An 18626-nucleotide genomic window follows, 5' to 3' on the forward strand; every position below is an offset into this window, starting at 1 on the left:
TGGGGTGAGATAGAATGACAGTAGTTGGCATACAAAGTTGCTTCTTTGTGATTGCTCTGAATCAACTTGATAAACTCAACTATAAATTAGAAAGGCAAGAGTTATCTCAGCTTTGTAACAAATCTTAACATTTATTGTGACTATAATTGGAATTGAAAAAACAAGACGCTGAATCTAAGGGTGGCAGTAAGGTTTGATTATTCATATTCTGAAATAAATTTCTGCAATGACAAAGACATTGCTCTTTGGCAGCAGTTACAATGGATAAAGAAAGTGAATCATTGAGATCCATTCCCAGAAAATTTAAACAAAGAGAATACAGGCAGAACTAGAGTTTGGGTTTGGGGTTTTTTTTCACTTGATGAGATCATAAATTCCCATTTAGCACATCGTCTCTGAAAAATATATTTGTATTCAGAGATTTGCCTAATTAATGGATAAAATAAAGCAGTAAAAGGGCTTCCTTCCTTTTATTTCTTTAGCGCTACAGTTCTAACCATGCTCTAAGAACTGTATTAAACAACTTATCTATCTGCTGAGAGCGTAAAAGAATGTTCCTAACAGTACTACTCACATTTCAGAAAATAAGAAGACCCAAAAAGTCTACCAAGGGAAGATGTCCCACTCCACATGCTGGGAAAAGGAGGGGACATGAAGATGTGGCACACACACAAAATACAAGTGGAAGCCTCATTGCCTCCTGTGGCAGTAACCATGGCATGAGCATGGCAAAGAGCTGCCATGAAACAGGACACCAACAATCATGGGCATGGATTATCTGAGTGCTTATGCTCAAATTAATGAGCACAAGGTGCTGCTGGCTGAGAAATAACCACAGACATGTCCTGGTCTGGATCCTCACACTGCTGTGAGCCAGTGCAGGTCACTTTGGGACCAGCTGTGAAACTGATCACTGCAGTATCTGGAGAAAATCAATTGCTTATCATTATGTGGGAGTAAGATGTGTTAAACAGAGGAGATTTTTGAGCAGCTTTTCTTCCTTTGAGCTTCACTGATATGCTGGGGTTAATGTAGAGACAACAATATTTAAAAAAAAAAGCACAGAAGAATTGCCTATGTTTATTTAATTTACTTATTCCTATAATTGCCTTAAAGAATCTTCTTAATTCAGGATCCCTAACCTGGAGGGCTTCTTACTCTTTCCATGTCTCTTTGCTCTAAATCTTATTAAAGAACAAGGTGCCCTTTACATGAAATTGAACATTAACAAAAAGCTTCTTCAGGTGAGGTTGAGCAACATAGATAGAAAATTAGGGAAATTTTCATTATTTGCCTTTTTTCCTGGCTTATGCATCATAATGTGTTTGCAAGTTAATGACTTTCCTGTCTTTTTAACCTGAATAGATGAAGGTTTATCTTCCTGGAGTTAAATGTAAAATCAATTAAGTGATCAGAAGCAAGGTATGCACCAGTTATGGAAGGAACTCAGAATTTTTTAAGACCAGCATAACTCAGAAAATCTGTCTTATACTTTTCTCTGCTGATCAAACAAAAACCATTTTCTGACAGTCATAATTATCAACCTTTCTGTACCAGTGAAAATGTACATGTGACTGTGATGTGATGCGCTGAGCATATCAGGGACTTCCCAAAAACAAGAAAAAACAATCTCTAGAGAATACTTGAATACTTCCCAGCTTGCTTCAAACATCAGCCTCATCACCTTGGTCTGCCTCTGTAATCAGTGGGAAAAAGAGAAATTCCAGAGGGCAGTTACCACAGCTGTGAGCAGGACCATAGGTGTCCTACTTACTGTGCAGTGACCATAGAGAAACCACTTTTCTAACCCAAAGTACATTAATCATGTACCCAAAGGTAGTCTGGAAAAAACTGGGTCTAAGAAATACAGTTCTAGTAAGCTGTTGAGCACCTGCCCATTTGGATTTTTAAGGTTTCTCCTAGATTTGGTATATGAGTGAGAAACAACAGTAAAAAGAAAAGGTTCTTTTATGTATGCTCATGCTGCTTGAAGGATCACTTAAATCACACTGTTATTTTACATTCCCTCCAGAAGACTTGGAAATTGAATTTTGTAAGGAAATTTTTGTATGAAAGAAATCGTCTTTCAATTTAAACTGAAAACAGCTTTCTGTCCTTGTTTAAAATGACAGAGAAACAATAAGCCTAATTTGTTTTGCACTACATTCTTCACATTACCATTCAGATTTTTGCTTCATCTTTTAAGTTTGGAAAGCTTGCAAAATAACTTGCATGCCAATTAAGAGGGTAAGTCTAAAATGAGCTAGTGAAGATTTGACAGAGTGAGATGTGCTTTGGTCCATCTTGTTTAATTTAACATTTAGAAATACCCACAATTAAGAAATAAGGTATATCATACTAAGAGGAATGTCTGAAAATGTTTGTAGGCATCTACACGTGATTGAAAGCATCATACATCAGCACCACAGCTTTAAATTAACTATTTTATTGACAAAAATTAAGAGAAATTGCTTGAGTGAAACCTTTTGAGTAGCTGGCTTTATTCACCAGGATTATACTGGAGTGGAGGAAATTCTCTGGAAGCTGATTGAAGAGTGTTTGTATATTTTTAACAAAACCAAAACAAGATGAACACTTATTTCAGTAGCAGTGAGAAATTGTCCTTTGCAGTGAAGTCAGGAAGAGAAAAGGGATAATAGGAAATTTGTCCAATTCTAGTGAGTAAACTAACCATAGAAGGTGTATGCATGCAAGGAAAGACTGATCTGCCTTTTCTAGGTTCCATCCTAGGAAAATGAAGAGGTTTGTGTAGCTCAGAGGAAAATCTCGTTCATGCCTAAATAAATGAAAAAGAAAAGCACTATTTTAAGCCTCTCAACCCATGCAGGGTGCCAAGCACACAGAGATACACCTACACAATCAGTGCAGTGTCTAAGGTTACACACAGCAAAAACAAATACCTATTCTTAACTCCAGCATGTGATTTGTTGTTCATTCAATGAATCTTGTGCTGAAGATTAAATTTGTTATGATTGAAGCTTTATGATAAGTGCTGCAATTTTGATGTTTCTTTGCTCCATAAACCTGGAAAAAAAAAAGGACACAAAATTGTCGCTAAGATATTACAGTGTTTTAAGTTAAAAATAGAGAGAGTTTGGAATCGTTTGTGGTAATCTATCACAAGTTTAATTGCTGAACTTTGGATTTCAAGAAAGCCTAAGTCCAGACCTAATAGTTATCTTTCATTAATTTCTGTTGTGCCAGCACAATTTTATTGCTCTGTGCTCCAATTACTTGGGTTATTTCATCAGGTGACATCCTTGTTTAGTAGTTAGCTATTAGCATTGGTAACTAATTTTTTTAAAAACTTTCACTAAATGAAGAACTGTGAACCTCAAATAATGAGGTTGTGAGAAAGAGGGAAGAGAAACAGAGGAAATTTTCTATTGTCTCCAGAGACAAACCTCTGCTCGAATTCTGTTCTTCAATATTCCTTTAATTGTATGTAGTTTAGAAAGCCAGCTAGCTGCTGCGAGGAAAAGGTTGCAGACTGACAGAATTTTTGAGCTTGGGAATGACATCTTGAGCTCACCTGATGCAAACCCTCAGCTCAAGCAGAATCACCTAAGACAAGTTTCCCTGTTGGGATTTTAGTATCTTCTCAAAGGAAGACTCCACAGCCTCTCTGAGCAACCTGTCCAACCAATGTTTGACAATCCTCACAGAATTATTTCCTTGTGCTCACATGGGATTCATGTGTTTTAATTTGTGCTCATTACCTCTTGTCCTGTCACAGAGCACCACAGAGTCTGTCTCCCTCTTCTTCATTTCTGCCCATCAGCTGCTTGTACACATTGATGAGATCCCCCCAAACCTTCTCTTCTCCGCGGTGAACAGTCTCGACTCTCGCAGCCTTTTCTCACATGAAAAATGCTCCAGTCCTTTATCCATCTTTGTGGGCCTGCACTTTACTCTTCATGGACTGGGGAGCCAAGAATGGGATGCAGCAGCCCAGGTCAGCCTTGGCTTTCCTAACCCTATCTGTGCAAGATTAGATAACAACTCTATGTTCCTCCTGGATCACCCACCCCTACTTCTACCTCTTGTACACTTATTTTTACTCTCTGAGTTCAGCTGGATGTCCTTGCTCATCCATGCTGGCTTCCTTCTTCTTGTGCTTGATTTTCTACTTATCAGGGCAGACCATGTCAAGCATTGGAACATGCTCCCCTGGGAAGTGGTAGAGTAACCATCCCTGGAGGTGTTCAAAAGACATGTAGATGTGGATCTTAAGGACACGGTTTAGTGGTAGGCTTAGCAGTCCTGGGTTAATGGTGGGACTTGATCTTGCAGGTCTTTTCCAATCTAAAGGATTCTGTTATTCCATAGTTTATTAATATATCAAGGTCTGCAAGTTACAGACTGAGATCTTGACCTGCATCTCAACTGGGATACAAGTTTTTGGTCCATTATTCCCCATGAGCTTTTTCCTCACCCACAAATTTCTCCGGTATCTATTTTCCTAGGTGAGCAGTTTCCTGTATTGGTAGTGGGCCCTTGTTTGTGTGAGTAGTTTCCCTGAGTTCATCACACAAGCTGTCTGTTGCCTGCTTTAATTGGAAGTGTTTGAGACAAGCCAGAGACAAGAGAGACTCGTTGGCATGCAGACATAATTGCTACTGCTGTAGTGCCACGTGCACATGAAGTGCTATAAATTGGCAGTGATAATAACACAAAGTGGTAATGAAGAACTTGGTGAACATTGGCCAAGTCACAGCACATCTCCAGCACAGCTGAATGGAGTTCAGAGGCTGCATTCAGATGAGAGTATCAACAAATCCCAAGTGCCTTCTATATATATATGTTCTAATTCACTCAAACAAAATAGAGCTCTCATATATAATTGTGATGTATCTATTTTAAAGACTATAAATAGAACACAAGATAGTGGAGACTTTTCTTTATTCCATTCAACAAAAGATAGATGAAAGATAAAACACTTGGAAAACAATTGATGAAGAATGAAGCAGACTTTGGTCTCAGAGAGCAAAACTGAGTGAGCTTGGTGAAAGCTGCCATGCTTTTCATGAGAGCAGAACAATTAAAATGAGCTTTGAGGATATTGCATCCAAGTCTGCTAAAAATCCCAAACAAATAGACTGAGAAATGAGCCTATTTTGCATTCATTTGCAAGTCTTACTTTATCATTGGTCTGATAATATTTGAGAAAACACAGACTTTATCATGAGACTGTGTCATTAAGTCTACAAGTATATGAGCAAATGAGCCAGAAAAGTAATTAATTTTCTCCTGAAAAACAAATTATGAGAAAACACTTTTAGAGACCAGCCTTTTGCAAAAACAGAGCTCTTGATACGTGGGAATAAAAATGTTTCCAGAGTCACAGTAATTGATAGCAGTGTGGTTTTTTTCCTCCGTTTCATTGTTCATAGTGTACCAAAAATTCATCCTATTTGTCTGAAATTTTCTAGGCCTTAAAAAGTGTTCATGAAATTTTCAACTAATGTCACTTATTTTCTCAAAATTTACCTACTGCAGTGGTCTTCCTTGGAGTAAGTTCATCCATCCCTTTTCTACAAGATCTGAGGAAGCATCAGTGTTCTTAGGTTGGAGAGCAGAGCAGGAACGTGACACTGCTGAGCTGAGGGAGGGAACTAATTACAGCCATTGCCCAAAGGTGTGGTGGTGGTGACATGAAGGTGGAGAAAAACTCATGTACACTGAAAGGATGAGTGACACATTTCATGTAAGTGACATAGGTCAGGAAGATAAATCCTAACTGGATATAAGCAAATGTCTCTTTGAGACTGAATGAGTGGCTGGAACATGCTTCCCTGAGAGGCTGTGGAATTCTCATCCTTGGAGAGTTTCAAAACTGCCCTGGATCAGGTCCCAGGAAACCTGACCTAGTTTGAAATTAGCCCTGCTTTGAGGAGGTTGGAATTTGGAATTCCTGACATCTGAAGAGCTTTTCCATCCAAAATGGTTCTGTGTGTCTATTTTAATGTTCAGTGAACATTATTTAATCACAGTGTAAAAGATCTCACATGACCATGGGTCTTATGCAAACCGTGGATCTAAGCTCTTTAGTCCCAGCCTCAAAGGAACAGAAAATTGTAAGAACTCTTCTCATGTAGTAGATGACCACCTACATTTAATCATATGGTTTCTCTCATGGTTTCTCTACCATTTCACCAGGATGAAAGACAAACAAAATACCATATTTTCATAGAATATGAAGGCTAGGGTTGGGAGGGACTTTAAGGATCATCTACTTCCAATGGGTAGGGACACCTCCAACTAGATCAGGCTGCTCAAAGCCCCATCCAACCTGGCCTTTCACACTTCCATGAATGGGCCATGCTCACCTTCTCTGGGCAATGTGTTCCAGTGCCTCTGAGTAAAGAATTTCTTCCTAACATCAAATCTTAGCCTGCCCTTTTTCACAATCTACAATTATTACCATAACCCACATCTCAAATGACCTCTTACTCCCCTAGTATTTGGAAAATCAGAGGCAGAAATAAAGAAGCTTCTTTTAGGTGGAGCAAAACATTCATTGATTAGAACCAGGTAGAGTGAAAGAAAATGTGCTCTAAAACAAACCATCTCAAATAATCAGGACTCAGAAAGAACTGAAACACTTCAAAACAGCATTGATCAATAACTGTAGTTTGTGCATGCAAGAATATAGTAATGAGGTTTATTTCATCAGCTGAAAGCAAAATGCATAGTAATAGAGCAAGCAACAAGTATTTTGCATTTTGCTTTTTCACGTTTAGCTCATTACCCCTTGCTGACTGCCCACGGCATGGTCATGTGAGTTGTGCATCTCAACTGAGCCAAATGTTGACAGTGCACATGGGAATGATCATCAAATCACAGAGAGGCATGGGTTGCAAGGGACCTCCCTCAAGTTTCATCTAGTTCCAGCTGCCCTGGACAGGGATGCCTTTCACTATAGACCAGGTTGATCAGAACCACGCCAGACCTGGCCTTGAACACTTTCTGGGTAGGGGCATCCACAACTTTTCTGGGAAACCTGTTCCACCCTCACAGTAAAGAATTTTTTTCCTAATATCTAATCTAAACTTGTCTTCAGTTTAAAGCTCTTCCTTGTCTTGTCCCTACATGCTTTCTTTCTTGTAGGCTCCCTTCAGGTATTGGAAGGCCTCAGTTAGGTTACCCCAAAGCCTTCTCTCTTCCAGGCTGAGCAATCCCAATTCTCTCAGCATTTCCTCACAGAAGAGGGGCTCCATCCCTCTGATCACCTTGGTGGCCTCCCCTGGGCTTTCTCCAGCAGGTCCCTGTCCTCCCTGTGCTGAGCCCTGCAGGTGGGGTCTCAGGAGAGCAGAGCAGAGGGGCAGAATCCCCTCCCTGGCCCTGCTGCCCACACTGCCTTGGATGCAGCCCAGGACAACTTTGGCTTTCTGGGCTGTGAGTGCACATGGCCAGCTCATGTCCAGATGATGAACAGTTGTTTCCTAGATCAAAGAGGATTTGTGGTCTTCTCAACCTCCTGGAGAGAGAAAATTTTCTTCCTTGTGAGGATAAATACTAAGCTGTCTCTAATTAATAATCCTTGCCTGCATGGGAGATAATGCTAAATATTTACTATGCTAATAAGTCTCTTACTATCTTTGTTGAAACAAATTCTAGCCATCTTTCAACCTAATTTCAGGCTACTTTTTATTTAGGCGTTTTTCTTACCATTTTTTTCTTTGTCACTTCAGCACTAAATAGAATTTGAGAAGGTGTAAGCATGAACAACCAAATTCCTTATAGAAGAAATTCCCTGTTCTCAAAAGTTTTCTTAGAGAATATTGAGATATTTACATATCTTTATAAAGAAATATAAGAAGAATAAAGGAAGTAATCGTCCTTCATTCTTAACAACATTTGTAGAAATTACTCTTGTCCTTCTGAGTTTGGAAACAGGCATATTTCCTTTTCTTTTCAACAATGGACTTCTATTAAAGACTTTGCAAGCACAAATCTCAAATTCCAATAACTAATGTTTATCCATTTGCCAAAATAACAAAGAAATCTATAGAAATGCAAACAAAACAGCCATTATGAAGGAACATTTCCAACATTCCTTCAAAATACTTGCATATTTATATTTACAAAGTGCATAAATCTTGAGGCTTTGACTCTTGAGGCTTGTCCTTGGCTGGCAGAACACACAGACTGCAGCAAAAACATTAATTTGCTTAGCTTGGACACTTCATTTTATGAAAAATGTAATTCAAAGGTAAGTATTTGCTATTTGCAGTCACAGTGGGTGTTTTCAACACACCTTCTCAGCCCAGGGCAGTTTGAAATGATTTGATGTTTGACTGATGAAAGTTGCTATTTTTTGACACCTATATTATATCCTATACTTATACCACCTTATACTGAGTGTGTATTTTATTCCACCATGCCCATACAAGAGAGCTCTGGACTGTCATTTTTCTGCTCTAACTGTTCTTTGGCAAATGTCAAATTATTCAAGCCTTTAAGTGACCTGTTCTTTTTCAATGCAGCAATCTTTGTTAAACCTCTTGCTGCTTTACAGTGGGTGAGGAGTATTCTATAACATAATTACACAACCTGGACTGGTAAGAAAAAAAAAACAAGGTAACCATATCAAGAAATGGCATCTACATCTACACTGGGAAAATCTCCAGTTACTAGTGGGGGGTTTATGTCATTGAAAAAATTACCACATCCCTTTAGTGTTACCAGGAAAACTGGAAAAGAACCCCTCTTTAATTTTGTAGTTAGGAGACACCAAGGATCAATCATTTGTCATATTCAGTGGAAAGCAGAAGTGTTATCTGAATGTATGAACTGTGCATATCTTGCTTTAACTGATTACCTCAAGATTATGAAGTTAGGTTTAGTCTTAATGATGAAATTTTTCTAATCTGTTTCTAATCTTTAATTTAAGTCATATATAAAATATCCATCACTATGTCATTTTCCCCAGGTAATTCATATGAAACAAGATATATGAATACTGGGTGTCTCAACTGGAAGGATTTAAATGAAAAATTACCCTGGTTAACTAAAAAGAAGAAATGAAAGGGGGGGAAATTATCCTAATAATTCATCTGTAATTGCTTTTATGAAGACAGAGTTACAAATAATAAATAAAAATATGATATAAATACAGAAAATTATATATTATTAAAACAAATATACAGATATAAATGTGGAAACAGATACAACTTATTCAAAGAGTACTTTGTTTCCATCAAGGACTATGTTCAATAATAGTTTATCTTCCAGTCTGAAGACAATCAAAAACTCAATTCCCTGTTTGCTATGGGCTTTATTATTTTATCTTAATTTGGAGAAAGATGATTATAATGCAGTCAACCTTTTCTCCAACCAAGTGAAAGCAGAGGCTGGATCTGTATTTAGAACAGTTTTCCTATAACTGGAGAACGACACTACTTAGGAAACAAACAAGAAATATTATTTCATGTCATTTACTCTTTCATTTCAAGGAGGATTAAAATGTTGTCTTTAGTGTAACTAATAATGTGTCATTGGTATTCAATACCAACTGATTTATCTTCAACCTAAGTCACAATGTTACAATTCATTTAGAAGGTATTTCTCAACTACCTGGTTAACATAAAAATCTCAAACAACCCCTGAATTTATTTCAAAAACCAATCAACCCTTTTCTATGTCATTTCCCTTTGAACAGATAAGAAGCTTACAAAAGTAAAATTACAGTGTTTGCTTGAAAACTAATCTCCACTGGTCTGATTTGCCACCAGACCCTCCCCAGCCAGCAGCAACATTTTCAATGATTCTTTCTCCCATGTCCAAAACTTCACTTGTGTATTTCAATTCTTAGACCAATATATCAAAAGCTCTTTTTTCTTAAAATACTGCAATAGAATAAAGAAGATAAAGGTAATATTTCATTTCTTATGTAAAGGCAGGACACTAGATTTGTGTGAGGGAGATAGGCATAGGAATAGATTACTTGTGACCATGACAAACCAAATTTGTCTAAGCTGGTACACAAAGTCCTGTTAGTCCTTAAAGCAGGGTAGGAGGAAAATAACACCATTTGTTACCCAGCTGCACAGCAGGACCTGGAGAAACTCCTGCTCTGCATTCAGTAGCTTAGAGACTGGTAGCTGCAGGATCTGCTTAGTGGAATGCCTGACAGCTCCAGGGACCTTCTCCTGTTTGCCATGCCCAAGTTGTCCTCCAGGTCAAAGACACAGTCTCACTAGGGGAAATTTCTTTACCTTCTAGAAAATGTCTTGGAGTGTTCCTAATCACACTATGGTCTGATCCAGACAGAGAATCACACCCATGAAGGTTTGACCCAGCTGGATCAACTGTGTGGGGAAGACACCACTGCCCATGAGAAGGGGTGTAAGAGGAGCATAATGATGGGTGTCAGGTGTGAGAGAATTTAGAGGGGATGGAAAAACCTGCTGATACCATGCTGAATATGTGCATTCCTTTAAACTGTGCCTGTACAGCTTTTGTCTTAACCGAACCAGTATACACAACACTTCTGGCAGGGTTAGCAGAGTTACCAGAGACACATATCAGTACAAAAGAAAAATAATAACTGAGTGCAAGAGCAGAACATCAGAGAGGATATAGGGAGCTTCACAACCACTGTGTCTTGGTGTACATCATTCTACCTTCAACATCTAAATAAAACTGACTTGTGCTCCCTCCACAGGTCATGAAAGATCACAGAACCATAGAATAAAAGGGTAGAAGGGTCTCAAGGATCATCTGCTCCAACCTTTCTTAGCAAATCATGATCTAGTCAAGATGGCCCAGACAAATCTGAGACGTGTCCTGTGTGGGAAGGCTGCCTAGTGCAAACATTAGCTGTACTTCTGAATGTCTCCCAGTTTAGTTTTGGTGTTGTTGGAGGTTTTTTTTGGTTTTGTTTAGGATTTTGTTTGTTTGGGTTTCGTGATTGGGTTCAAAGTATTTTGTTCTAGAGGTACAGTTACTTCTGGAATGCCTTATAGCTCTGTCCTTAGGGATTGCACTTCATGTGTTTACCTGAGAGGCAAGGCACAGTAGCAGGAGATTGATTCACTGGCAGATCTGACAGCCCCTGGACAAAACCCATCTGTTGTCATCCCAGCCTGGATTCCCAGAGATTCCCTGAGGGTCCTAAGGCAGTGAATGGGTGCAGGTTGGTTGAGCCCTGTAGGAAAGCTTTGTTTGATCTCTCTTTTAAATCATTAATAATTACAAATGCACAAAAGCTTGCCTGGCAGGTGACAAAGAACGACCATTCCCCACTCACAGGCACAGAAAACCAGAGTACATCAGCCTAAAAACATGTTTGGAGTGAAAACCTTGTTCCACAAAGTGTTAGCATTTATCTGGATGTGAAAAAGATTGCACATTCCATGGATGATTCTCATGGGTCTTTTGGCTAGACTGAACTTTCACTTTGAAACATACTCAACATACTCATAATTAAAAAAAAAAAGGGAATAATCATTGGATTTAAAAGCAAGTTCATGGCAGTCATTCTTTACCCTGCTTTCACACTCCGCCCAAAAAAAAAAGACTAAGGACATTTATATCTCAAAACTAGAGGTGCATCAGTACCATTTCTACTGACATGTCACCATATGACTTTAGACACCAAGAGTGCTCTTTAGTCCCAGACAAAACACAGTGTTTCACTTACCATTTAAGTAGAGTTTTCAATCTGCAATTTTTTTCCAAAAATTATTTTAATAATATAAAAAAGAAAGAAACAAAATCTGTACCTTACTTAAGTGGTAACTGAAGAGAAAAATTAACATTTTTCAGAGGATGATGAGGCACTGGAACAGGTTGCCCAGAGCAACTGTGGCTGCCCAGTCCTTGGAAGTGTTCAAGGCTAGGTTGGATGGGGCTTTGAGCAACGTGGTCTAATGTGTGCAAGGTGACCCTACACATGGCAGGGGGCTTGGAAGCAGATGATTTTTAAGACCCCTTCCAACCAAAGCCATGATGATTTTACCACTGCTCAATGCTACAATTTCTGCACCTAAAACAACAAGTGTCAAAAAAGAAAAAAAAGTCTTAAATGTAACTACACTTTTAAGCTTTGCTTCTGCAATTGCTCCAGGCTCAGTAATGCACAATGCTTGGCGGAATTTGAATATATTTGAAGCCTTCTGTTTTGTTATCCTGCTTATATGTTTGTGTGTTACAAAATTCTGCCTCTCTAGAGGTGAGCAGACACCATGTGCCACTTACTTTGCCATTTTGCTTCAGAGGTTTCACTTATTGAGAAGTAAGCTTAATGCAAATAAAATTACTTTCCTCTCCTGGCATTTGGCAGTCACACGGAAACGCAACAGAAGAGCAGAGTATGAGAGAAAGTCACTTCTCAGAACTGTGTTCAGAAAGAATAACAAGCATTAAATTCAAAATGAACCATCTGTGACAACCCCTAAGCAGTGCCTCATTTCAGTAAGTGCAAGCCTGGGAATGAAAGTGAAACTGTACGTAACTGTCAATTAAAATAATCTAATATAGACTTTTCTGCCTCTGGGGGGGAGGTTGTGCACAGATTTTCTGGAAGCCCTCTCTTTTCCATTTTCTTGGCATAAATTTTAAAGTTCAGGAGAACAGAATTACGTCTGTAGCCAACATACATTACAGACCTCACGGGAGGAAAGGTGCTGGAGAGGCACGATTGTTGTGGATCACCTCTCAGCACTCCTTATATATCTGCTGTAAGATAATACAACTTCACATCAAAATTAATTCTAAAAAAATTTATAAAAAAAGAGTGATTTCACATCAGAAATAAGGTATTTACCATTCCCCATTTGGGAAAACTATCTTATACAGTTGCATTTAGAAATGAAACCCAGAGAGTTTCTGTCAGTTCACTCAGATCACAAAAAAACAGAGCAATGGCAGCATAGCCAAGGCAAGTAGAAACACATGGAAATTCCTGCTTGCCCAAACACTATATATGTATATATATACTGTACATTTACTGGCTACACCTTTGGATTTACAGGATTTAAATCACATCAAAATTTGGTCCTCAGAGTGTTCAGCAGGCAGTTCTGGGAAAGAGTCCAGAAGAATTCAGTCAGTAACCATGAAGACTCTGTCATTTTATAAGATATAGGGTGCTGACTGAAAAAAATAGGTATTGTTAGGCAGTAAAATTGCAGTTTTAGTCCTTATTGAATTTGGACCTACACTGCAAGCTGTAAAAAATACTCAGCTAATAGAACATTGTGTATTTTTATTGAATCTGGAAAATACCCCTGAGACAGCAGCTCTCAATGCTGCCAGGATACTCTCCATAAGCACTGAACTAGAGTTGTATGTGTGTAAATACCAAGTGTGTTTCAAGGCCTTCCATTTTACTGGTACTACTTTGTAAGATATTTTGTCACCTGAATGAGTATATGGTTATTTAAGAATGTAAAAATCTTAAAGGTACTTTAAATTCTGTTTTATCAACATTCAGGTGTTAATCCATGTTTAAAATGAGAGAGTAGTATGGCAGTAGCTCAAGCTCTGCTTGCCCTCATGTTCTGGTTTCAGCTGGGATAAAATGAGTTTTGTTCTTACTAGAACAGTGCTGTGTTTTGGATTTGGGATGAGAATAATGTTGATCACTCTGGTGGTGTTCACAGGGGTCTTAGGATGAGGGAAGAGATGAGAATGTTGACTCCATGTTTCAGAAGGCTTGATTTATTATTTTATGATATATATTATATTAAACCTATACTAAAGAATAGAAGAAAGGATTTCATCAGAAGGCTAGCTAAGAATAGAAAAAGGAATGATAACAAAGGCTTGTGACTGACCGAGACAGTCCAGACAGCTGGACTGTGATTGGCCATTAGTTAGAAACAATCACATGGGACCAATCACAGATGCACCTGTTGCATTCCACAGCAGCAGACAACCATTGTTTACATTTTGTTCCTGAGGTCTCTCAGCTTCTCAGGAGAAAAAATCCCAAGGAAAGGCTTTTTCATAAAACACGTCTGTGACAGATCACACTCTGATGTTTTGGCTGCTGCTCAGCAGTGCTCACCCTGTGTCAAGGACTCTTCAGCGGCTCCTGTCTGCCAGTGAGGAGCTGCACCAGGAGCTGGGAGGGAGCACAGCTGGGACAGCTGGTCCACACTGTCCAAAGGGATATTCCACACCATCAACTATCATGCTCATATAAACTGGGGGATTTGGAAGAGAAGGGCTGATAGCCACTGGGGGACAGGCTTGACATTGTTCAGGGGGTGGTGAGCACTGGTGTTGTGCATCACTTGTTCTTCTCAGGTTTTCTTTCTTTCTCTCCTTTTCATTGCAATTATTAGTGTTTTTATCCTTAGTACTATTATTATACTTTCCTTTTTTTCAATTCCTAAACTGTTCTTATCTCAACCCACAAGTTTTTACTTTTTTCTGGTTCTCCTCTCCAGCTCACTGGGGGAAAGAGGAGTGAGAGAGCATCTGCATGGTACTTAGCTTTCACTGGGGTTAAAGCACAACACTTAAACATTCAGAGTCCCACCACAATCAAAGTGTGTTTGCAGGACTGACCTCAGCAGTGAGAATGCCTCTCTGTGCATGCCTTTTGAGCAAATCAGGGACCTACCAGTATCTCCTTAATGGGAGCCAGCCCAAGGCATGGCTGTGACTGCATCATCCAGCCTGAGATCTCAGCTGTAACTCTTTCCTCCAGGTATTCCTTTCAAGATGAAGAGGACATGTTCATGGTGGTGGATCTCTTACTTGGAGGGGACCTGCGTTACCATTTGCAGCAGAACGTGCACTTCAATGAAGGAACTGTTAAACTCTACATTTGTGAGCTGGCCCTTTCCTTGGATTATTTGCAGAGATACCACATCATTCACAGGTGAGTGAATTTCATTTGAGGAGTGGACTGCTTGCCTTTGGCAGAGCAGAGGAACTTTATCATATATCTGATTTTGTAGTTCTGTTCATTCAAAACCCCTGTAAAGTTCCCATTGCTTATTCAAGGGTGGAATTTGGGTCTGAAAGGTTTTCTTTTTAAGTGCTTTCTTTCAGTCCACAGCCATTCAGTAGCCTTGTATCCTTCTCATACTGCCCTTTTCTCCTTCTGATCTCATATTAAGATCTACATTTTCCACTTTCTTCAAACACTAAATACAACCCATAATAGCATACTGATTGCTTTTAATTTATTTTTAATTCTCCAGTGCCCCAATGTTACTGAACACAAAAATGTTGTAATCCAGTACCAGAGTTTACCACAACAAGATCAGGGAGCAGTTATAGAACCTAAAGCTGAGAATAATTTGTTTACTGGCAGCATCTGCATGAAGGTCAGGAGGAAGAGAGGTGAGAAGTAGGAATAATAGTACAAATCAAACTGGAACAATGATAGATGCTGCATCCTTTTTGCACTTTTTATATTACATCAATCTGTTAGGTTTTCTGCCATACAGAAGCAAAGATAGTATTCACTTTGAAAAATGTGTCAGGAATCAGGGTCTGTTTTCCTTAAACATTTTGGCATTTAACTGAAGTAGCAGGGATAACTTCTATTTTTATGTCAACACAGTAACTATGAAATTATAAAATTATGGGCTTGAATCTTTTTTTTACTCTTTTTTAGGCTAAATTCAGAGTTACCTTTTCTGATTTAGAGTGGTATGAATGCAAAAATACAGTTTTGTGTATACAAAATCTGGATGTGACTTTCAGAGACCAAACTAAACTAAGCTGTGTCACAGATCTCCCAAAGACCAGTTTGAACAAATTCCTTCAAATACATTAATGGAGAGTTTCCACCCCATCCACTTGCCAGAGCTCCCTCCTGATTTTCAATAAAGATACAATAAAAAGTATGGTCTGACTTTCAGAGGAGGAATGGCCAGCATGAAATCTATCTGAGCAGAGATGCAGTGGTAGGTGGATATTTCACGTTACTGAAACTGTGCTAAATTCCAGTAAACATTGCAACACTTGCTTGGTTGGCAGTTAGATCTCCAAATATAATAAAACTTGCAAATATTGCAAGAAAATTCTTCAGTACACTATTTTAGTATATTTCCATTAATTTTGCATAAGTTTTATTTTCTCTGTGAGTATTTTAAAAGTGGAGCTCAGAATTATAGCATGACCTTTGTTCCTAATCCCTTAAGGAATGTTCTTGGTGGAAAACAGATTGATGAGATCTTTTATGCAAATAGGCTGGCAAAGTATTCCTTAGATTATCCAGTTTGCAGTCAAAACTTGCATTTTGCTAGAAGTCTGTAGCTTAAAAATGTATCACAGAAAAGCCTGAGAAAGGTGACAGATGTCTTGAAAGAATGAAGGACTGGATTGTAATTGTGGTTGTTCATAGCTTTTTGTGGCAATGTCTGCTGTGTCGTGGTCCCAGGAGGAAACGGGGCTTGACTCTTTGATCTCTTTTGTATTAATTAATCAAGTGAACACTTGCTTTTTTTTCTCTCTTTTTTTTTTTTTCTTTTTTTGAGTCATAGTGATTCAACACTTGCTGATTTGCACTGAGGTGGGGGAAGGTATGGTCATCCAGAGCTGGTTGTTGGCTCCGTTTGGGAGCAAGTTCTGGGATTTGGATTTGACTTTTGCTCTGCACCAAAAGTTTTGACAGAAAGATTGGACAAAATAGCTCTCTCTCAGCCTGCAGAGTGTCACTGACTGGTTAGCTAGGATTTTTTGTCTAGGGATCTGTTTCAGGACTCTGCTGTGTTATGGAAGAAGTGTTTATTTTGAAGCTGGCAGTCCTGAGATCTGAATGTGTCTGTCCCACTTCACTGCTCACTGCCCAAATGACACAACTGTGGCACAAGGAGTCTTTTGCCTCTCATCTTCTCACAACTTGCAGCAAATCCCGAAATGATCCACACACCCATAAACATGTTATTTAGGCAGGTGAGACCCAGAATATTCTGCCTTCTGTCTCACCAGCACCTGGAACAGCAGTCTGTGGGATGGGTCTTCAGCTGCCTTGAATCTCTGTAGCATATCTGGCACCAAGAGTATAGTGCTGACTTAATTTGGTGCAGGAGCAGAGCCAGCAGTGATGCATGGTGAGGGTACATCTAGTCATTCCTTTATCACTGCAAACACACCATCTTGTTTGGAGATGAAATCAGTGATTTGCTTGGTGTTTATACCTTGTGGTAGCAGGCCTCAGCAATATCATTGTTACCAAGTGCTTCCAGTCAGCATTCACATGCTAACCTATACTAGATCTTCCATTTTAAAATGAATGTGATGGCAGCAAAAAGGAAAAAATGTTAGTAAGTCAGAGAGTCATTGAGAGAGCCTCTGAGAGACAACATCTCCTACATGTTGTCTTGGCTACAAAGAAAGAATAGTAGAAGGAGTTTATCAGACTGAGTTGGTGGATTTTCAAACTGCAGCATCATAAGGAACTGAATATGTGGGGTGCGAATTAGGAGTTTAATTCCTCCTAATATACCACTGTGTATGAAATATGTTCAGATTTCCATTACTATTGCATCCAGCACCATGACAGAATGGGTTTCTCTAGGTTAGCCTGTGTCCCCAGGAGTTTGCTAGAAAGGAAATGGTACTGAAGGGGACAGGAATTCCCAGCATGTGAGAATGGATGCAGGAGTGCAGGGATCAGCACTGTGCCCGTTCCCCTTGGGGATCCCTTGCAATGCCTCTGTGTTTGTTGATGTGGTTAGTGGTGTGTACTTTGAATGTGGCAATCATTTCAGCAATAGGACTTTTGTTACTGCAGGGACAAATTTAGCCATAAATAGAATAAAACCCACTACTGCTCTGGTGTATTTATGAAACTTGCAATTTTTATTAGTCACATCCATGTGTATAAAATCCATATTTGTCATGCATAATTCTGCTATAGTGGATTTATTTATTATGGTACAATAATGAATGCTGCTCTGTGTCTTGAAGCTCTATTGTAAATGTTTGCATTTGCATGGATGTTCACCCAGAATTATTAAAACTTTAAAAAGAAAATATCTAAGTTTCAAGCTATTATTAGAAGGCTATTCTGAGTAAATTTTTCACTTATACAACAGCTAACTTAATATTGAGATTGCTGGTCACAGCTAAGAGTTATACCAAAATCTCTTATTTTCTCACAGCCTTGCTGTGGATATTATCACATGTGGATAATGTGATATTTTATCCACATTTCTCACATGAAAAAATTATCATTTTAAAGCTGGATGGGTGGCATTTCTTATAGACCCTTGGATCCCAGTACACCCAGAAAGGCTTCTTACAGTATACATCATCTCAAACATTGTCAAATTTTGGATCAAATCTGGAATTCTGCCATTTCAAGATGGTATGACTAAACACATTCCTTCCAGAACTGGTTGTATAATGCCAGTGAATAATGTATTGGACAAAAGTTTTCTCATCAAAGGCTGAATAAACTTATTTCAGCCATGAGTAACTCAACCTTCTCCTTTCACAAATGTTGCTGTTCATACATTTCAATAAAACCACCTGCCTCCTGACCAAAGTAGGCTGCCTGTTTCCATTCAGAGAGTTCTTCCTGCAGTAGCTCCAGTGTTGCCTCTTCTAGGATGCTCTTGCAGCTACAGCCCTGGCTCAGAGCAGTGCTGGCCCTGCAGTGCTGTGGCTGCTGCCCTGGTAACATGCTC

At 39.0% G+C, this 18626-nt stretch overlaps 1 protein-coding gene across 2 annotated transcripts in view; it reads left to right on the top strand.

The window, feature by feature from the left end:
- Positions 1 to 18626, top strand: part of STK32B (serine/threonine kinase 32B) — a 157964-nt gene that overhangs the window by 73720 nt on the left and 65618 nt on the right. For both annotated transcript variants that reach the window (XM_036382793.2, XM_036382792.2), the window contains exon 4: positions 14687 to 14860. In XM_036382793.2, coding sequence (XP_036238686.1) covers positions 14687 to 14860 — 174 coding nt within the window. The remainder of the gene's footprint in view (positions 1 to 14686; positions 14861 to 18626) is intronic.

Source organism: Molothrus ater, chromosome 4 (genome assembly GCF_012460135.2).
Source record: "Molothrus ater isolate BHLD 08-10-18 breed brown headed cowbird chromosome 4, BPBGC_Mater_1.1, whole genome shotgun sequence".
Taxonomy (NCBI): domain Eukaryota; kingdom Metazoa; phylum Chordata; class Aves; order Passeriformes; family Icteridae; genus Molothrus; species Molothrus ater.